At 40.4% G+C, this 22557-nt stretch overlaps 1 protein-coding gene across 2 annotated transcripts in view; it reads left to right on the forward strand.

Annotated features, from left to right (window-relative positions):
• Positions 1-4404: 4404 nt before the first annotated feature.
• Positions 4405-22557, forward strand: part of CLINT1 (clathrin interactor 1) — a 48177-nt gene continuing 30024 nt past the window's right edge. Inside the window, exon 1 of one of the 2 annotated variants that reach the window (XM_030459134.1) lies at positions 4405-4605. In XM_030459134.1, the coding sequence (XP_030314994.1) occupies positions 4565-4605 (41 nt within the window). In that variant the 5' untranslated portion in view covers positions 4405-4564. The remainder of the gene's footprint in view (positions 4606-22557) is intronic. The other variant, XM_030459135.1, reaches the window with a different exon arrangement.

The following is a 22557-nucleotide window of genomic DNA, read 5'->3' on the forward strand; positions in this document are numbered from 1 at the left end:
GAGCAGTGTTAGGTGGGGTAAAGGTGAAACAGCAGACATTACTGCTGGAGTCTCCTTTTCATTCTCCCCATTTTCCATGGGGAGTATTTATTGCCAATATTCCCTACTACAGCCTAAACCCAGAGACTCTCTCCTGGTCTGAGTGTGATAGGGCTCATGTGCTGAGTGCTTGAAGCTTTATAGGCAGTTGCATGGAAGCAACTGGAGGATTTTGCTATTTTTATCAGGGGCAGAACCAGTCTGTGGCAGAGCAGGAAGCCAGTTTCTGTAACAGCCCACCTAGTGACCTTCTCTTTGTTACATATGTTTGTGTGTATGGTTTGTGTTACAGACAGATCTGGATTTGGAAAAGATGCAATTGTTCAGAAAACCCACAAACAGAGAACATTATTTCAGTGTTATTTCTGCCCTATTGACCAATTCTTAGAACAAACAAACTTTACAAAATTCTGACTTCAGCTGTGTAAGTGGGTAAAAAGTGGAGCTTTATGAAATAATGAAAAAAAATACTGCTTCAAATGTGTGCCTCAGCCTGTGCCACTGCTTCACTCCTTGCCACAGTAAGATTTTCCTCTACATTCCTCTTTTTTCCCCCTAAATTCTTAATCACTGACATCCGTTTATTGTGCATTAATATCATTGATATTATCAGCAATATTGCTCTTCAGGCATTTAGAGTGTGCAAGACTTTTTATGCACCAAATGGCCCATATTAACTTCTGGAATAGCCAGGTGCAAACTATTGCAGTGTTCAAATCAGTTCAATTTCTCTAACTGCTTCTCCTGTAATTGATGGCTCAAATTATAATAAAGAAGTCCAGTTCCTCTGCATGATACATGTTACAACTACTACCTGTTATGATTAATATTGCATTTTATTACCCTCTATGTATTACCCTCTATGTATTACCCTCTATGTACAGCAGTCAGATCTTTCCTTTAAATGAACTACTTATGAACAAGGAAGTGACTTCACCTCATGTAGAAATTTACATATGCTCATGCACTTTATCAGTAGCTGGCAGAATGGGGCTGGAGAAATTACAGTCAGTGGTGTTGCATTCAATCTCACATAAAGACCTGCTTTTTACTACACCTTCAAATTGACAGTAAACACCACTTGTCTCCCCTTGCCCTGTTACTGCATCCAGACATAGCAAGTAATACTTAAAAGAATCACACTGTCATCTTAACTGCTTCTAAAGTTCAGCTTCATTCTCTTCTTTGCACACATTATTCTCCAATGGCTGCATCTAAAATACTCCCTCTTCACTTCTTCTGCTGTATGATTACAGTGGGTTCTAAGTTTTGCTATGGGGAAACAGAGATTTGTAAAACAAATTCAAATCAAATCAACCAAATCCTGCTGGCTTATTGACTCCAAATTTCATCCAAATGTCATCCCTGGTAGGAGTATAGGGAGGAGTAGGTGGAGTTCTGTGACTTCAGGGCTGTGTGCACTTTTAGGTGCTGCTGGAGTGTGGCTGCCCCTTGCAGCCCACCACGAGCTGGGGGGTCTGTTCTGGGAGCTGCTTTGCAGCTGCTCAAGGAAAGCAACAGCAACCAGGACAACAATTTCATTGCACCACAGTACAATGTAGGGAACTTGCAGTTCATCAGAAACTTACTGAAAAACTGGATTTTGATCCAATATGGACTGAAGCCAAATCTAAAAATAACAACATCTCTAGCAAATCAGAAAAGTTTTGTTTCTGCAGGTTGCAGAAATTATTATCATACTTTCTTTCTTCTTAAAACAAAGATTATAAATGTCTTCTCCTACTCCTGAATACCAATGTCCTCAGTTTAATCACAGAATAAAACGATAAGCAGGTATCAAAAGGCAAGACTCCTCACCCAGCTTCCTTTGCCAGGCATTACATTATGAAATTAAGAATCTCCTTCCTCCCATTCCATGAAGGAAAGGCACATGGCAATCAGCCCCACAGAAACTGACAAGGAAAGGAGCAATATAGAAATGTTATATACTATTCCCATAATATTAGAATGAATAATACTATTAGGCAGACAATTTTAAATGTACAAAAGGAACTATTTTTTCACAGAAGAGTTAAAATACAGCATGTATTGCCACAAAGTGTTGTATAAGTTAATCTAAACAGATTCAAAATGCAATCAGTTAAATTCATAAAACAAAAGTCCATTATTGCTCCTAAGCAGAAAGCTTTATCAGCAATACTTCAGAACCAAGTCCCTAAGCCACAGAAAGGTGAAAATAGAAGAGATTTACCTACCTGATAAATCCAGATTCACCAGTTCTTATATTCTTTATGGAAACATTCTACTGTTAATGAAAGGATGCTGGATTTGATTATCCATTCATGATGTTCTTATGTTCAGATAGATTTAACTGAGATGTTCAAGAGACAGGACCGTGAAAGTACCTATGTAAAAAGATATAATGGGATGTCAGGGGATGGACAGGTGATTAGCTGTTTAGCAAACTTCAAAGAAGCACCAAATTTTGATCAGTATGTGCAGTCTCAACTAGTCTCATGCCTTTTTTTACTTACTCTGATAAAAACAAAATTAAAAGGCAAAAAATGTACAGATATATGTTGCCTTTGGGTAAAAGGTTGCAGATATATATTGACTTCAGGCGACATATGTTCATTTATGACACAAGTACACAAGCACATATATGGAGAATATTATTATTGATCAACTGCAATACCTAGGAACTCTGTCCTGTGGCTTGCAAAGAAGTAGTCAACAGACTTCCTTGAGAATAAAACCCTCCCATCATGACTGGTCATTTAAAACTCATATTGAAAACAAATTGAAAAAGTAAATGTATATAATGAAGCTGGCAATCCATATTACAACCTCACTTCACTGACTTCACTGTTTTGGCCAGGAAGCTGTGACTCCTGTTCAATGCCTTGCATGGGCAGCATTTGAAGATGGTCTTGCAATGCTTGTTGACAAGTGTGTTAAACCAGTAAATATTCTCCTGAGGCAGCTTTACTATTTGTTATTGTTCTTGGGTGTTTTTTGCCAATTGGCTCAATCTTTCTTGAGAAATGGAGATAAGGTTCCTGCATGTGCTGTGCCGGGATGGACCACGCTATCTTAGCCCTCTTGCTGCATCCTGCCACCCACTTTCCTGTGGTGCATTTTGTGCACAAATCCCTGAAATCACGTCCTGCAGAAACAATCTCAGAAGTGCACCCAAAATTCACTGCACCACGATCAGCGAGCAGGCAATCATAAAGAGTGCTGCTCCTTGGAATATAAATGGGGCGTAACACCGTGTTTTATAGATGATTTCACACCCGTGTTTGTGCTTTACCCAGCTGCTGGCACAGCACCTTCGCCATCTGCCTCGCCTGGGGCAAGTTCACCACAGGCACGAAGCTGCAGCGGCGTGAGGGCAACTCAGAGCCGGGCTGTACCTGCACCCCACAGACAGTGCAAAAAGTCTCCCTGCTGCTACCACCATGTCTTACAGATCCCCCTGATTCCACCTCCTCCTCAGCCCCCTCCTCAGCCCCCTCCTCAAGTCTCCTCCTCAGACCCCTCCTCAGCTCCCTCCTCAGCCCCCTCCTCAGCCTCCTCCTCAGCCTCCTCCTCAGCCTCCTCCTCAGTCTCCTCCTCAGCCCCTCCTCAAGTCTCCTCCTCAGCCCCCTCCTCAGCCCCCTCCTCAAGTCTCCTCCTCAGCCCCCTCCTCAGCCTCCTCCTCAGCCTCCTCCTCAGCCTCCTCCTCAGCCTCCTCCTCAGTCTCCTCCTCAGCCCCCTCCTCAAGTCTCCTCCTCAGCCCCCTCCTCAGCCCCCTCCTCAAGTCTCCTCCTCAGCCCCCTCCTCAGCCTCCTCCTCAGCCTCCTCCTCAGTCTCCTCCTCAGCCTCCTCCTCAGTCTCCTCCTCAGCCCCCTCCTCAAGTCTCCTCCTCAGCCCCCTCCTCAGCCCCCTCCTCAGCCCCCTCCTCAGCCTCCTCCTCAGCCTCCTCCTCAGCCCCCTCCTCAAGTCTCCTCCTCAGCCCCCTCCTCAGCCTCCTCCTCAGCCTCCTCCTCAGCCCCCTCCTCAGCCTCCTCCTCAGCCTCCTCCTCAGCCTCCTCCTCAGCCCCTCCTCAGCCCCCTCCTCAGCCCCCTCCTCAAGTCTCCTCCTCAAGTCTCCTCCTCAGCCCCCTCCTCAGCCCCCTCCTCAAGTCTCCTCCTCAGACCCCTCCTCACTCCCCTCCCCTCCCTCCTGCCCGGGGAAGCTGCGGCTCCTCCGCCCCCTCAGGCCCCGCCCGCAGCCACCGCCCCCTCCCCCGGAGACTGAAATCCCCAGCATGCTCCGCGCGCCGCTGGCCTTAGACTCCCAGCCGGCCTTGCGGGGCGGGAGGCCTTCCTTGCCCCGCCCGCGGGAAGACTACATCTCCCGGCAGGCCCTGCGGCTCCCTCCATTTCCGGGAGCGGCGCCGCGTCCCTCGCTTGGCAGAGGCGGCGGTGAGCCGGAGCGGGCCTGGCTCGGCGGCGGCTGCCCGGAGCGCGGCGAGCGGGGCCTCCCGGGGCCGGCGGCGGAGCGCAGTGAGGCCAAACAGGTCTCCAGGGGGTCGGCGCCATGCTGAACATGTGGAAAGTGCGGGAGCTGGTGGACAAGGCGTGAGTACGGTGGTGTGCGGGCGGGCGGGGCGGGGCGGGGGGCAGCTCGGTCGTGGCCCTTCAGCCGGGCCCTGGGTTCCCCGCACCCCTCACAACATGGCCGCAGCCCCTCCCACTGCTTAGGTGGCTGTCTCGCACCCACTCCCTGTCCGGCTGACCCCTTCTCGGCACCCTCTCCCTGTCTCTGTCCCCCCTCCCCGGGTCACTGCCCGGCCTGACCCTCAGTCCCTTCTCCCCCCGTCGCTGTGGTCCCTCCGACACCCAGGAGTGCTTTCCAGGTAGTCTGTGGCCTCTCCATTATGGCTGGCTGCTTTCCTGCACCTCTGGGGCTTATCTGGGCCCTTCCAGCTTTTGGCTAACTGCGCCTCTTTTTTTGGTACCCTCTTCTCTGCTGGAGTCCCAGCAGTGTGAGTCTATTTTGGTACGTGAGCCCTTGAAATCATTCTCTGATGGCCTGGCTCTTGTCATGGCCCCAAAGCCCTTTATAAAGAAACATACATATCATTGAATGAAGGAGGGGACTGAACAGCCACCTGTATACAGCAGTAAATATTCAGAGTGCTTCCAAAGGTACCACGAGGACTCTTAAGAGTTTTCCTCCTCCCTAAGGACAGGTCCCTGCTGCGATTGCCATTGGCTCCACCACCCCCAGGCCTTGCAGAGGTGGAGCATGCAGGAGGTGAAATGCTCTGTCCCACCCCCTAAACATTTAAATAGCTGATATTTGCAAGTTTATTTCCTTGACTAGAACTTCCTCCCACTGCAAACTTGGCTGCGGTCTTGATTATCACGATTGCTGTGTTGCAACTTGAGAATGTGACGTTTCTCAGCCACTCCTTTTTTTTTTTTGGAATGAGAAAAATTTAATATGGTGGAGAACTTATCAAAGATAATGTATAGCTTCCTTAAATAATGACATTTCAGGGGCAGATTTGGAGAGCTTTTCCATGACTTGTGGGATACTTAAAGGAATAACTGGCTGAAGGCCTATAGTTGAGTGTATACCAGTGAGATTACATGAATTAATAGCTGTGTCTAGCTTTAGAAGTAAATGTGTGAGCCTTTCTAAATTGAGGTTCTATTTGAACATTTTTTACTTTTGTTTCTGCCAACAATTCTTAAACTGGCCATTTTATATAAAGGCAGCAAAGTTAAGAGAAGTGGCAGCTTCAAGTGTTTTCCTTATGGTTCTGTATACCAGACTGAGGATATTCTAGGCCAAGAAACAGGTGACATTTATAAAACACAATGAATAAGATTTCTTCTGGTGAGGTTGGTTACTTTTTACAGCTCATTGCATGTGAAGTAGTTTCAATAATGTGGCAAATGACATATACAGCAGGACAACCCTCATAGGCCTGTCTTGAGTTCCAGGACCTAGAAGGACACTTCAAGTATTTCCAAGTTTTCCTTGTGCACTCTTATTTGGGTAGGATTAATGATTGCTAGCAGTATAGCACTGTCACTGTTTTTAAAAAGTTTACTTTTAAGGATATTTCATAAATTATTAAGCCAAACAGTATTTCAAAATCTAGTTTGGAAAAGACACTTGATTTCCAAACCAGGTACAAGAAGTGGACTTTATTCAAGAAACGTTTCTGATTATTTGAAAACTTCAGCTGCTGAAAATAGCATTATCCAAATAAAGTAGATTGTGTATTTAAAAAAAAAACAAATAGAGGGCAGGGATAAGTGGAGGCTGCAGAGTAGGTAGTATTTAAAGACCTCAAAATCAGTATTTCCATTATGTGTGGTGCAGATTTATCATGTCTTCTGTCTTAATGTCATTACTTGAAAACTTTTGTGCAGAAGAGCCTAAGCAATATTATCTGCCTTATAAATGTTGATGCTGTGAAAGGAACATATTGAACTTCAACAAGAGCCTCCTTAAAAAAGGAATTTGTTTATATGGGGGTTTTGAAAATGTGCAAAAAACTTGGACTTTTTCTAATTTTCTTTGATAGCTTTGTAGTGGTGGATAGATCTAAATCTTGATCCTGCATTCAGCTGATACTTATCGTTGAATTTCAACTTACTCATCTGTTTTTTTATACTTAGTCTTCAGGTGGCTGAGAGCTTGGTTTGGTCGGAAATATTTCAAGGTGGAGAACTTATATTGAACAATTTTCATTTTTTAGGTGTGTGAAAGTTCAGCAAGCCATGGTACATAGTTAGGATTTTTTTCAACATCTGCAGGCTATTTTAACAACAAAAACCTAAGCAAGAGCTGTAACCTAACAAAATAATTTTTAGTTCTAAAACTTTGAAGTAAGTCAACAACTGCAAAATGCAGACAAAAACCTGGAGTTTGTATTTGGTATTACTGAAGTATTTTTTTTTTTTCTGCAGTGTGACAGAAATTGACCAAGTTCACTAGGTCAGTTTGCATTTGAAGGTCTCTTCACAGACATCTGTTATTTGCACTGTAGCATTTTCTAGAAACTCGGGGGTTTGGATTAGCATCCTTTTGTGCATAAGACAGGTATCTTTGATGCTAAATGGTGGTCCTGTTAAGTTTGAAACTTAGGCTATGTGATAGGGATTTAGGTTCAGACTGTTCTAAAATTCTACAGGATTTTTTTTTAGTTGTCTTGTCCCTTTTGTTAATCTCATTGTTCTTGGTTGCTGATATAACTCTTTCTTCCTTAAATCTTAAGTGCCTTGATTAGTTAGGATGGAGGAGTAATACTCTGTTTCTAATTGGGCATTGTGAATGACTTTGGGGTTTAAATAACTAATTAAGCTTGCCTATGCCTAGTAAAATTTGCTTGTCCTAGTATTTGTTCTTGCAGTTTCAAAATAAATGTCAAAACTTACTTCACCCTCCAGTTTCTTCTCAGGTACTGCAATGTGTGCAAATTCAAGTGTGGAATTCTGTTGAGTTTCTGGTTAGCTTGTAATTCAGGAGGTATAAGTCTAAATTTTCTTATTTCTCCCGGAATAAATTCTGTTTCATGTTATTTTATTGCAAATAAACTATATTAAGAAGGCAGCTTTTGGCTTTTTTTTAAATGTTCACATGTATGGATTCTTTTTCCCAAGTAGGTCAAAAAAGAATTTGGGAGTGAACTGTATAAATGAGCCCTCTGTGTTCAACTTGTTTGCTTTGTAACAGTGAAGTCCGTTTAAATGGCAGAGTTTTCTGATGGCTCTAATCCAGGGTGGTGCTTGATGCAAAGTTGGTGAGTCAGGTGGCACTTCTGAATCACTGTAAGTAATGTAGTAGACTGTTCTGTTTTACCACTGGCTTAGGCTGGGAAAGATGTAGCTTAAGCATTTTATGCAAGAGTTGTCCATTATTTCTGACCTACTGAGCTGCTTATAAATGTCTTAATGTGACAGTGTGTAAAGGTACACATCACATACTTTAGATAGTTGATGGGAGTGTGAGCTCTAAGAACATTTGGCAGGTGGAAAGTATGCTGGTCACCAGCTGTCCCACTGCTCTGCTGCACGATGGGTTTTGCAGCTATGTCTCTGGTTGACCTGGTGACAGGGTTCTGCGAGCTTCATAGCTTGTTCTTTAGCTCCTGTAGCAGGGGGCTCAGGTTACCCCATGCTGTTCCCAAGCATTCCTGTAGTTACAATGAAACTTGAGGGTAAGTGTTGTGTTTTAACTTTTTAACTGCTTGTGAGTTGCATGAGGCTAAGAATCTGCAGGCTCAACAGTACTGTGTAGGTGCAGCTTGCATGGGAATACATATTTTTGGAGATCTTAATTGGTATTTTTATTGATAATCAAACCATCAAAAGCTGCAACCAAGTATTTCCCTCCTGTGTGATAACAGAACTGGCAAAAGGTATTGCAGTCCCTGAGATACAGGTTTGGATTCCTGGCTATTGAAATCTAGAGTATTATGCAACTTAGTAACTTCCTTTTTTAATTAGACAAGTATATATTGTGTTTTGTGTTCCCTGTGAAATTGCTACAAAAGAAAACCTCATGTTGTTTGTTTTTTTTTAAAGAAATCGAGGAATATTAAGAAATTCCATGAAAACTATTTTTAGCTTGAAAGAAGGCAAAGATGCCTCTGTGCTTAGTTCAAAAATCAGATCATTTCCTATTCTCTCTAGTTATATTGATGCAGAATCTGATGATTCTTTTTATCTTGAAATGTTACTGTAGGTTGTTAACCAAAACAAAGTTCTTCTTTAAGTAGAAGACAGCATTTGTGAATATATACTTAGTAAGGCTATAATTCTTCTCTTAATACAAGATGTAACCTGAAGTTAATGTTTTTGCTAACTAGTTTCTGTCATGGGCATGTGTGATATGCAGTAAGCAAAGTGAAAGACCTTTGGACTGTTGAGATTAGATTTCTGCCTGTATCACAGTGTTGGGACTTTACAACTATTTTCTTTAAAATTTCATTGCCATTCTTAGTTTTTGTGGTCTTCTACATGCATGACAATGTGATAAAGTTCCTATTAAGCATCTTCCACACGTCAAAGGATAAATAAAAATTTGGTGAAGGTGACAAATCTGTATGGAGTAAGGATGTTCATTTGAATTGGTTAAGGTGGGTGAGATAGTTGTCACTGAGTCTTCGAGCTTAAAGCATGGCATGTGAACAAGACACTGCACTTCAGCTGAGGAATAGAGGCTTCTGGACTTGACATCAGGAAAACAGAAGATAATTGTGTTAAGTAAACAAAGCCACAGTGAGTTGGCAACATACTAAACTCTGGAGACTTGGTTTCCAGTCTCATATTGTATCTGATAGCTCATGCTGTTATGCATTATACTTACTAATACAGTAAATGCATACTGGTAATTTACTATTACATGGCTTACAATTAGCTTCCAGTTGCTTATTGCCTGTAGTATACTTATATTTGGCCAACATACCAGCAGGATCCTGCATATACTCAGGTAGAGGTTTTAAATCCCCTATCCTAACTATTTTCTTTTTCTTATGTGCCTGTAATTGTTGTTTACAAGCAGTTTCCTGACAGTTTGTGGATTTGCCCACCCAGACCATTCAGCTCTTCTGTAATGAATTAATATTTGCTGGCTTAGTAACAGAAGGTATTACAGTAAATGATCCATCTGATGATACATCCAGCGAAAGGGTAAATAATTGTCTAACACTAGTGCATTGCTTTCTGACCTTCCTGTAAACTCTTGCTCTAGTGCCAGGATCATTGAGTTTTTCTTTCTATTTAAGATTTATTTTGGCTTGCATATGTAAGATCCTCAGAGCAGTGAACATTTCCATTGTTGTATGTGACGGACAGTTAACTCTCACTGCATGAGTTATCTTTCTGTTGCTGCTTAAGAGATGTCCTGCTGATAACTGCTTTAAGAACAGCATTTTATATGATTCTTACAAGCAAGGTGATGATGATTATCTCCAGCCTTGTAAGAACTTGTCCTCTGCCTCATTACCAGAGAGAGAGAGAAGAAATAGTGCAAAAGGAAAACTGTATTTGAACACATTGTTTGGCTTTGCAGTAGTGTGTGGCTGTGTCTGCCAAGCAGTTGTCACAGCACTTATTTTTTAGGGCTTTCCTCCTTCCTTTAAAAGCTTCCAAAACATTGCTGATTTTACTAAGGAATAAAAATGGTTATAGACTCCAGGCCATGTAATTTAGCATTGGTGATAAGTATCTTTGAAGGTATTACATTCTGTTATCTCATGTACATAGATATGTTATTCTCCTGTTTGAATATTCAACCAGTGGAGTAATCAAAAGTAGGCAAATATCACAAGCTGGCATTTATTAAGAATTAGCATAAAGTAGTTTTGATTAAACACAAAGGTTTCATCATCACACGCCTGTAAGTGGTGTTTTTTGTCAGTGCTCTTTTAACTGTATTATTACCATTTTACACCCTATGGAAACTAACAACCATTTGTATTGCATTGCATCAGGCTAGCAGGGATGTTTGCCTTAGGTATTTTCAGAGAATCCAAATGATGTGTGTATGTGTAACAACTACTATGTTCTTCAAGGATGTTTGAAATGTAGCTTTTCATTGCCTTGCCAAAAGACTGGGCTTCTGCTGGGGAAGTAAATGAAACTAGTCAAAGATAAGAGCCTTACCTACATCATTGCATGCAACTGTGGTTAAAAGGATCAAGGTGCTTAACTCAGTTCTGTGCTAATTCCTCTTGGTTGTGTGGCCAGAGAGTGTATTGTGAAATATTAGCTGATTTGCATAATTATTTAACTTGCAAGGTATAATTAATTCCAAAGCATTGTGCAAATATGGAACATGCTACTGTTTTCTCTCTTCAGTCTTGCCTATTTCAAGGTGCAACTCGAAACATAGAATTTCTCTATGTGAAATTTATTATCTTTTTTAAAAACAAAGATCCAGGCTGAAGAATGAGTGAAGCATTATCTCATGGGATGGTAGATTTAGAGCACAAAAATATGTGGATCTTAAGATTTATATGATTCATTTTGGAACTTCTGGAATTTATCATTGTTCTATTCTGATGTTTGTGATGTCCACAAGTCATAAAACAAGAAGTCTCATGTGAAGCTGGGAGACTCATCTCCAACATGCAGAACCAGTTATAGACAAATTGACAGCTGCTGTTGTCTTTCAGTTTGGAGTCTGAGCTTTAATTACCTCTTCCATTTGGATTAAACAGCTGCTATAGAGAACTTTCTTCTAAGGATGCTTAGTGGTCTCTTCAGAAAGAACTATTGTGTATAAGACCATAACCCTTCTGTGATAAAACACTCTATTTTGCCTCTGAAAAGTAAGATCTGATTCTAACAGGGGTGCTCTTTATTTTTTTAAGGTACAAGCATCTGTTGATATAAGGTCATGTGAAACTGTTAGGAGTTTACATCTTTCCAGAAAGCTGTGTGGGCTGTGGTTCTCTAAGGGTTATTTTTAATACGTGTTATTAAAAGTATTCATTATGTATTTATTCCTGCATTGTGTGGATTTTGAGTATGGTGGCTTGGGTTGCTGTTCAGTGAACTGGATTGAGGAACAGATCCAGTTGGAAGCTTTGTCTCTTGCTTTGTTTTTCTCCCCAAAGGACTTTGTAGGCTATTTGTTTTTAATTTAGAATAGTTCCCTAGAATCACTTGTCCCACAGCTGCACCAGTGTTTGTGTCACATCTTTGAGGAAGAGCACACATTGAGATGGGAGGGGAGAGGAGTGAGACAGTTAAAGCAGAGGCCACAGAACACATGGCTGAGTCTTCCCTCCTGATTGCCCTGAAGTCTCAGATGCCAAGAGCACTACCACAAATATGAAAACAACCCATGAAATACTGGGTTGTAGTTTCACAGTCAGTGTAGGTGTGGGCTATGGGTGAAAGAGGTTTCACAACCTTCTGTCTGCCACAGACTGCACACTTCTCTCTCCCTTTTCTTGGCAGTAGCATACTTGCTGCTCAATGAGAGAGTCTCTGACTAACCAGTTGTTTTTGCCAATATAATTCTCCACTGAATCAGTTCCCTGGCATAGTTGATTGACTCCATGGTTGCATAAATATTTGTACTGGCATAGTGAAAGGAATGGTATTTGGGTAGGAATAAGTGGCTGGGGGCAAAGGAGGGCAAGTTACAGGTTTAGTCCTTGAAGTAGCCTTCTAGGATGTGGTTTTGCAAGCAGGTTGAGAAGCTCCGAGATTATTCTTCTTCTTAAAAAAGTCTCTTTTTATACCTCACTGTTCCCTGTTGTTGCCTTCCTTATGCTCTTGTGTAGGTCAGTATTTATTCGTGCTATCTTGCTGATATAGCTAAAAAAAGCCCAGGCTTTTAGGGCTCATAACTGGTTTGGCAGTGTGCTGCACAAGCAGGTGCTTAATACAACACAAGCTCTTGTGTTGGTAGCTGAAAGGACAAGACCTGAGACCTGGTTTTGATGAGGATAGATTTTTACCTAACTTTATTATTTGAAACTTCACTGGTAGTTGTTTGTTAGCTGCAAAACTGCTCTGAAAGATCACAAAGTTCTAAGTTTGAAATTCTTAAGGCTGTTCTTCTATTTTGTGTATCATTTCTTCAAGCTCCTGAGTTAAACTTTCTGTGTATATGTTACTATTGTGCTGAGGGATGTGCATCAATATTTCTGGTTCCATTCTGATCCCAACTTTGTGAGAAGGGCCATGGATGGAAATATAGTTGCATCTTGTGTGGTGCTACTTTGAATGATTCAGTTCAGGATTGAACTGATCTTGGGATCTGACAGATCTTCATATGAGAGATACTTTCAGTTCAATTGAAGAGTGCAGCTAATTAGGAATACTCATGGTGTATTTTTGTTATTATATAAAGATGGGCATTCTATGTAGACTGTTATTTTAAGTAGATTAAAGATCTTTTAGTAGATGCTTTAGTAGGTGCTTTTGGTTTGCCATTAAAAATTAAACTAATGTGATAAAATCTCAGTATCATTAGTGTGTATTTCTGTGTTTTAAGGCAGCTACGTCAGAGCTGTTGTAATCTTCCCTCCTCTCATCCAAGTAGTGTGTTCTAGCCAGGTAAATATTGATTTCTTGCTTAATAAATATTAACTGGTTCATTTGGGATACAATTAGCAATATTAGTGTATATTCAACTTGTTTAATGAGACTGACCGGCATTTTTCTAATCTGTTGTGATAATAATGAGACCCATTGGGAGTTAAGGAGTAAGGTGGTGTGTTTGGTTTTTTTTTTCCCCTCAATATTGTTCATGCTGATTGCTTTTCTCATCCTATCAAGTTGTCCAGAAGCATCCTAATGTACACTGGGGACTGTTCAGTATTCCTTCTCAAGATGTAATTTTATTATATGTAATATATGTAATTTATATATGTAAATATACATTTGGGAGGTGTCTGTTTTGTGTTCTGTGAGAGTTGAAGTTAATCCAAGTCCATTTTGAACATTAAAGAGAAGAAAAACACTTTTGATAACCTTAGGTAATTTAACCTTAGGGTTGCAGTAGGTGGATGCAGCTTCTGAAAAATAAATTACATTTTTGGTAACTTATGTCTATGAATAGAGCTGGTACCTTAATTATTACCATCACTTTTTTAATTATTCCTGGGTTTGAGTACTTAATTATTTTAACTATTCTTCTGTATGATCATGCAGAGAGGTGGGGGAAAAAAACCAACCCTCTTCTCAAAGGTGTTTACTGTCTAAATGAGTATACTTTTATCACAGTGTTTTATCTCTCCTTTCTACCAAACAGATGACTACATTTCTTGAGAAAGCTTGAAAGCTTATTCCTAATAGACCTCTAATTGGAAAGTGAAGCCTCTTAGCCTTTAAACTGCCAGTGTCAGGTTTTTGTTAATTGCATGGTAATTGTAACTCACTTCTGTAGCTGCACATCATAAAAATCCAGTAATCTCACCATTAGTGAGTACAGAAATATTTTCTGTATTAAACAACAGTGGAGTTGGTTTGGTTTTTTTTGTAAATACACAGTGTAATTTGAAATTATCAATTGTATGTGGACAGGAGCTAGAAAGTGGGGTCTGAGGAAAATGAAACAGCTCTTGTTACCTTTTTAGGACAGAAGAGCTACTTGATCTCCTGGAGGAACCAGTTTAACAAATGATACCTTTGAAAGGCAAGGAAACATTGCTATACTCCACAAGTAAACATTTTGGAAGTTAATTTGTTTGTAATGGGCCAGACTAATTTTCAAATAGAATGCTTGGAGTAAAAATGCATGTTTGTGAACTTGTGCATTTATGGTTTGCTGAGCTACTCTTTTTATTCAATGTGAGATACTAATCTGAAAACTTAATTATTAATGAATGTTAATATAACATTAAAGTCTTAATACTTCTTTTGAGTGGTGTGTTCTTAGTGCTTGTGCTCATTTATTGGATACTCTGCAGTGAATTCTTGTAGGACACTGCATTTAACTATTAACTGAATTTACTTTGTCCAACTGTTGAATACAGTAGTAGAAGGATTTCTGTATTGTGTTCTGCCTTCATAGAAAATTGAATGGCAAAATAAAATAGGTATTAAGCTAATTTAGTCTATTTAGGATTATGGTGACTGCTTTTTCTTTTTAAAAATACTTGTAGCAGGGCAGAAACATAGTAATTCAGAGTTATTAAAGGATGAACAATCTGAAGTGGGAAAAGATTAGATTTTTTTTCAAACAATTTTTTTGTTAATTTAGTGGCTGAAGTATAGTAGGCTGAAAACTAAGTAATTGTTCCATTTCTAGGAGCTGCATTTGAACTGATTTAAATTCTGTGCAAGTATTTTTTCTCCAGTGTGTTCTTTGAACAGGGATGCTTGCTTTCCTGATGCACTTTTCTTTTTCCTTGTAGTAATTATTCTGGTGTGGTTTAGTGAGAAACTTCAGTTTTGCCTTTTTAAAGAACAACCTGAAATCAAAGACTTGTTTAAGGCAAACAAGACTAAAGCATCTGATCACTGAAAGAGTCACAGGAGACACAGTAAATACTTAAAAGGGCAAGAGGCAGTGGGCACATATTAAAGCACCTCAGGTTGCATCTGGACCAAAGAAAACCCCTTTTTTTTTTTTTTTTGCAAGTGTGGTCAAATACTGGATCAGGTTTCCCAGAAACACTGAGAGCTCCAGCTCAGGGGATATTCAGAACTGGTCTAGACACAGTCCTGGGCATTCAGCTCCTGATGAGCCTGCTTGAGCAGTATAGGTGGGATGGGGATCACAAGAGCTCCATTCTAGCCTTGAGTGTTCTCTGATATAAAGCTTTTTGCATCTGTAGGAGCTCTTTACAGAATACTGCAATGAAGAACCACTTGAATATACCAAATGAAAGTGCTCTGAGAAGGTATAACAGCCCTTTATTTTCTAACAATCAATTTAAGATGGGGAAAAAACCCCACACTTTGCTATGTCTGCCAGTGGAAATACCATGAGTGACAACGAAGTGTATTGTGAAGCCCTTCATTGTTGTTTCATGTGCCATGAAATTCATCTGTAATTCTTGTGTCAATTGAACTATTTTGGTGGTTTTTTTCATTATATATGGTGTACTTAGCACATGAAATGAGACATTGTAGAAGAAATAGTGGGGAAATGGCTGATTGTCAGAACTGATTGTCAGCATAACTTTATTATGATTGTACAACTGTCTTCTTCAGGAGGTGGCTGATTTAATGGGAGGAAGGCCTACAGTTGGTGAATAGAAAAATTGTTCTTAGAGGTCCATTGTACGAGATGTATTTATGTTACAAAGCAAATCTGTCTTGGTTTAAAACAGATTGGACTTGTGGAAGGCATGCAAGCTAGTTGAAAACAAAATGGAAGCAAGAAATTAGCACCTTTTGGCCCACTAAATGCTGAAGAAGTACTGGTAAAAAGTGAAGGCACAGCAGGAATCCACCTTACTCCAGCAGTGTCTGTAAACTGTTGCTCACAGCTTATTCTGCAGATTTACCAGTGCATCCTTGCCTCTGCTCTTTATACATTAGTATCTTTGACACAGGTTATGTTACTGAACAGGTTCCCTTTACTAAAGAAGTATGAAGTAGTCCATGGGAGACTGTGAAGTCTTGATTGAACTTTAATTTTCAGATGCTGAATTTCTTGTTAGCAAGTTGAGGTGCAGGGGAAGGCTTAGTTTTTTAATAGCTTCCTTCCAAGAAAAAGGGAGATATTCTTGGAGACACAAACAAAAGTTCAAAGGGCCTTGATTGTGTTCCACTAAAGGCTGTGTTTTGTGAAGTAAAGAAATAAGGTTCTTGTATCCAGATAAACTCCATGTAGTCTTACTCAAAGACAGCATCATACTTAAATTTCTGACAGACGTAATGGTCTTTTCTGGGCTGGATTTCAGTGTTGGATATGGAAGGAGGCACTGCAGGTGTGTTAGAGCTATTGAGTGTAGGAGGTATCGTAGCACTGCATAGAACAGTGGAGTAGTTCTTGCTTTCAGCTTCAAATAGTAAGAAAGCAAGAGTGTAAGGAACTAATTTTGAGAAGAACAGCTTCTCTGTAGTGATATCAGTGTTAATTTTCTGATTTTTATTTTGATTCTTTTCTGGAACTAAAGGCCTGAAAACTGATATTTGAGGTTGTGGGTTTTTTGCTTCAACAGCAGCTTTGAAATTAATACCAGTGTGTTTAGAAGTAAGGTCAGTAAATGATAATGCTGTTCACTTCAGAAAAACAAAGATTAAGATAGTAGTCTCAAGCGTCTGTCTCTTACTGAATGCACTGCAGTGTGTAGCAATTGCACTGACACTTGAATAAATGAAGGAATTCAACTGGTTACGAGCCTGCAATTTCATAACTTTGTGTAAACTGTTGCCTCCTCTTTTGCTACAGTGCAGCTTCTGCATTAGTCTTAAGACATTTTTTAGGACACAAGGGTCTATTAAAACAGCAGTTGAATGTTTTCTTTTTTAGTTGCTTCACCTGCAACATGGAGCCTACTTCTAGATTCTGTTATCAATGTGAAACGTCTCAAGCTTCCATAGGTAATATGATGTTAATAGTTGTTATATCTCAGGTGAAATGTGAAGCTGTACAGTGTCATGACTGTAGTTTTGAAAGCAGAAGGAAGGAAACAGCAAGCCCTTCAAAGCTTGTATGGGTGGTAGGGACACAGTGCAGCTTGTGGTGTAAAACTTGAGTGGTTTTGACCTGTATGGTTTATGTACAGTTGGGATGCTGTTGTATGACTCCAGTTGCTGTGAGCCTGAAGGAGCAGGGACAGGAGCTTGCAGAAATTAGAGCCCTCAGACAGGCTGGAAGGAACAAGGGTAATGCTTTCAGAGTGGGACTTGATAGATCTGGTAACCTTACCTGTACATTGTCTGTGGATCTGATCAGAGGAGGGCTTGTAACAGGAGCTTACTATTGGCTTGAAGGAATGCTCTATACTTGGGCTTATTCTTCTCAAAATTCTTGTAGAAGATCTTGTGAAGTTATTGGGGTACATATGATGTAGTGTTGAAGTGGTTATACAGTAGCAGAGAATTATCAGTTTGTGTGTAAAAAGCTTCAGCAACTGCATTGTTTAGTCTGTAATCATGCCTCCCTTGTGGAACAGCTAGTATGTGTTTAGAGCAATGCTTAGTTTAATAATAAATTTGGAATTAGTGCAATGTTTGGATGGTACTCAGCTTGCAATGAATCTGTCCATCTGAAACTGCAAGGATCATTAAGCACAGTCCCATTAATGCTGTGGGTGTGTGTGTGTTAAACTCCATGTTATTGCAGGTACACTCTTCTGTACACACGAAATAATCAGTTGACAAACATGTGAAACAAATCTTTGAGTAAGGAGGGTTTGGATTATTTAGAATGCAGAGTGGTAATGCTGAATAGGTCTGTGCTATTCATCAGTGTAGTAACTGTAAGGCAGTTTTCCTGCTTTTCTGTAACTATTCAGCTAATAATACTTCAATCATGTACAGCATCAGGAGGTCTCCTTGACGTGTTGTTGCATTACTGTAAACTTAAAACTGTTAATATTCTTTATGGTGTCAGGAAAACCTAGTATGAAGCTTTCTGGTGAACTCTTTCCACATGAACAATGAGTGAATGGTTAGAAATAGCTCACTGAAAATTTTCAAAGCTTCAAAGGCAAGGATGGTTTATCAAAGGAATGGTGTATTTTGGGGGTAGCAATAAATCACTAATGACACAGCTCTTCTGTCACTCTGAAAACTTAGAGTTTCTTTTAGGAGTAGGAGACACTGTCTTAAGTACAGAAGTCATAACTAAACACTCTGGAGGGTTTGGATTGTTATAGCTACTGTTAGAGTTTTCTTTTTACTGAAATGTTGGGGTTTGGATTGGTTTGTTGGTTTTTGTTTGTGTTTTTCTTCCTATCTTCCTTCTACATCCGAAGTCACTCTCACAATTTTTATTGTCAAAAGTAGGAAGTCTGAAGTACAAAATGAGTTGAAGTTACACAGTGTCAAAGCTTGCTGTTGCATCATGCTGTGAGTAACTACAACTTGCTTGTCCTTGGAAAACTTCCACTGTTTTCTCATTCTGAAAGAAGGGTAAAGACCTTGTTCTTCTTTTAAATGCTTCTTTCTCAACATTAAAATACTGTGCCCCAGTCCTGAATACTCACTGACTGGGAGCATTTTGGATATCTTCATCTATTGTACACACTTAAAATATTAAAGCTGTGTTTTAATATGCTGTTTTAATACTCTCTGCACTTGATACTTTATTCAGAAGGAAGCTTATGCAACAAATTATGAGCACCTGAAATTAGTTTTTTATTTTACTCTTGAAGTTATATAAATGCAACACAGTATGGAAGGTATAAGATACGGTGAAGAGTGTTTCAGTCTCTCTCTCCCAAAATAACATATTTAAGTATTAGTTTTAGGTAGTAATTGTCTAGAAGGTCCTTAGCAAGATTGACATTTTTATGCTGGTATTTTATTCCTGTAAGAAGCACTCTACAAAAAGTGTGAGTTTAATTAGAATTTTCTTTCTCTTTATCCTGCTTGGTTAAACACTTATTTTCTTTGTAAGTCATGTTACCTCAGTGGATCACACACATGGAAAAATTAGATGCAGTACTTGATGGAAAGCACATAGTGGCTCTAGGTGTGTCTTGAAGGAAAAAGTACAATTTGACTCAATTTTGTTAACAGATGTAGTTAACTATAAAAAAAATTTTAAATTGTTGCAGCCTTTTTTGTTGTTACAGAACAAAAAAAACCTGAAGTGTAAGGATCAGAGTAACAAAGTCACTCTGAGGGGTTAAGCAAAAATTAACGTAGACATCTGATTACAAAATACATATGAAAGTATCTTCAGTTTTGCAGATAGAAAGACGTATCCAGGTTTTGTAATTCCACTTTTTTTTTTTTTTTTGACTATATGACTGCTATTGTTTAAACATAGGGTTTTGAACTTTGAAAGCAATTAAATGCACAGGAATAGGAGCTATGAAGCATTGACTTCAATCCCTGAACCAGATAAGTGCAGGGAGACTGAAAACTTGCAATGAGCAGTAACAGTGTCACCTTTCTTGCTGACTAAAAAGCAGAGTTGTTATTTTAGCATGTAAATATCCGTCCAAAATGCTAAATGTTGCCTGAAAGGCAGCTTTTTTCCACTTGTTTGTGAAATTTTTTTGCAAGCTTAAGATGAATAAGATTTGTCCTAACAATGGTTTAGGTGTAATTAATTGTACACTAATATCAGCTAAAATTTGAATTAAAAAAATGTAACTTAAAATCTAGTACTGAAAAACTATGGAGGTACCACTGTGGCGTTCTGTAAATAAAAAGGAAGTATTTTGAAACATTGTACTTGCTGAAGTTTAACATCTATTTTGACAAGGCTTTTAAAAGGGTAGTTTTGAATAAAGTATAGTAAGCAAAATGATGACAGAAGGTTTATAAATGAAACTGTGGAAATGTGTATCATAGAATCATAGAATTGGCTGGGTTGGAAGGGACCTCAGAGATCATCGAGTCCAACCCTTGAACCACCGTTGCGGTTGCTAGACCATGGCACTGAGTGCCACATCCAGTCTCTTTTTAAATATCTCCAGGGATGGAGAATCCACTACTTCCCTGGGCAGCCCATTCCAATGGCTGATCACTCTCTCCGTAAAGAAATTCTTTCTAATATCTAACCTAAATTCCCCCTGGCACAACTTAAGACCATGCTCTCTTGTCTTGTTGAAAGTCATCTGGCAAAAGAGACCAACGTCCACCCGGTTACAACCTCCTTTCAGGGAGTTGTAGACAGCGATGAGGTCTCCCCTGAGCCGCCTCTTCTCCAGGCTGAACAGCCCCAGCTCTCTCAGCCTCTCCTCATAGGGTCTGTGCTCGAGTCCCTTCACCAGCCTGGTTGCCCTTCTTTGGACCTGCTCCAGGACCTAGATATCCTTCCTGAACTGGGGGGCCCAGAACTGGACACAGTACTCGAGGTGTGGCCTCACCAGTGCTGAGTACAGGGGCAGAATCACTTCCTTAGACCTGCTGGCCACGCTGTTCCTGATACAGGCCAGGATGCCATTGGCCTTCTTGGCCACCTGGGCACACTGCTGGCTCATGTTCAGCTTCTTGTCAATCCAGACTCCCAAGTCCCTTTCTGCCTGGCTGCTCTCCAGCCACTCTGTCCCCAGCCTGTAGTGCTGCCCCATGGGGTTGTTGTGGCCAAAGTGCAGGACCCAGCACTTGGCCGTGTTGAACCTCATCCCATTGGAATCAGCCCAGCTCTCCAGTCTGTCCAGGTCCCTCTGCAGAGCCCTCCTGCCTTCCAGTTGATCGACACTTCCCCCCAGCTTAGTGTCGTCTGCGAATTTGCTGATGATGGACTCAATCCCCTCATCTAAATCATCAATGAAGATATTGAACAGAACCGGGCCCAACACTGATCCTTGGGGGACACCACTAGTGACCGGCTGCCAACTGGATGCAGCCCCATTCACCACCACTCTCTGGGCCTGGCCCTCCAGCCAGTTCTTAACCCAGCACAGGGTGCTCCTGTCCAAGCCACGGGCTGATAGTTTTTTCAGGAGGATGCTGTGGGAGACGGTGTCAAAGGCCTTGCTGAAGTCCAGGTAGACCACATCCACAGCCTTCCCCTCATCCACCAGTCGGGTCACCTGATCATAAAAGGAGATCAGGTTGGTCAGGCATGACCTGCCCTTCCTAAACCCGTGTTGGCTGGGTCTGATCCCTGTGTATTTGAAGTGAAGACAGTCTCAACTTTAAAAATTAGAGGATACCAACTGAAGATGGTGGATGTCGGGAACTAAAACATCCCCTAGAGAATGGGGAAATAAAAATATGGTGTGGGCTTTAGGTGAAAAAATACTATATGTAGAGGTGATACAAAACCAAAATTGATAATTGTATCATGGCAAAATTATCAGTAAGTTTGAGAAGGTATTTGCCACCAGATGTTGCCACTCTACAATTGTTCAGGAAATAAAATATTTAGAGCAGCTATGTACCTGTTTGTGTAAACCATAGTAATGGTTTTATTTAAGACTATGAAAATATTAACCACCTATATAATGCAGGGAATCTGCAGTAGGAGAGATTAAATCAGTCTAAATAAACTTGGGAGGGGAAGTGTTTTGTTCCTTACACAAATATGCTTTAAAACTACCATGTAATTAATTGCCTCATATTCCCAACATCTGTAAAAACTACTTCAGCTGTAGTGTAGCCATTACAAAATCAGTAAGAATATAGCAAGCTGCAGTTGCATCATTTTTGAGAGAGTTTGGAAAATTTAAAAGGACTTAAGCACTGTGCAGTAGTAGGTTCTCTAAGAGAGCTTTTGAGTTGTCTGGGGTGCTTCAATTTTATTCCTACAGTCCTTTTTGAAAGTGTGTTTATGTGTTGGATTTTGAGTTATCTTGTTTACTTGGTAGTCTTTTGTGATTAGAAGTTATAAGGCACAGGAAGTAGCTTTATAGTTCCTTCCTCCCACAAGTTGTAATTCATTTGCATCCATCAGGATGTTTTTCTTGGCTTATCTCTTTCTGTTCAGTTTGCCTTGTACATCTGCTCCATAAATTACAAAACTGTGAACCTGAAAAGCCTGAAAATGTATTTCAGATTCTGCAGTATCAGGATGAAGATGGCTTCGTTGGTCAGAAAAAGGCATAATTGCAACTTGAATACTGAGTGTTATTACAGACCTTCTGTGCATGTAGTAAGTTGTCTGGTGTCACAGTTCAAATGCTTCTGAGTGGCTTAAAAATAAGAAACTTGGGATGGTCAGGTATCAGCTGATGTTACACTGTTACTTCTGTGTAACCAGAGGTATTTCATCAGCATTTCAGCAGATGGGTACCCATCTGTTTCAACACTGAAAGTGGACTGCTGGCTTCATAGCTGGTATCCATATGCTTCATCTGTAAGGTTTTAAATCTAGGCTGGATGTTTTATAACAGAACTGACATGGCTGACAGAAGCAAAATGAATATGCATTCAATTTGTTACATGTTTTTTAATTAGTTTATCTTAAGCAAGGAGAGAATACTGGCTGAGGTTGTGTGTGTGAGCTCACTGAGGAGAAGAGCAGCACCA

This window comes from Calypte anna, chromosome 13, assembly GCF_003957555.1.
Source record: "Calypte anna isolate BGI_N300 chromosome 13, bCalAnn1_v1.p, whole genome shotgun sequence".
NCBI classification, from domain to species: Eukaryota; Metazoa; Chordata; class Aves; order Apodiformes; family Trochilidae; genus Calypte; species Calypte anna.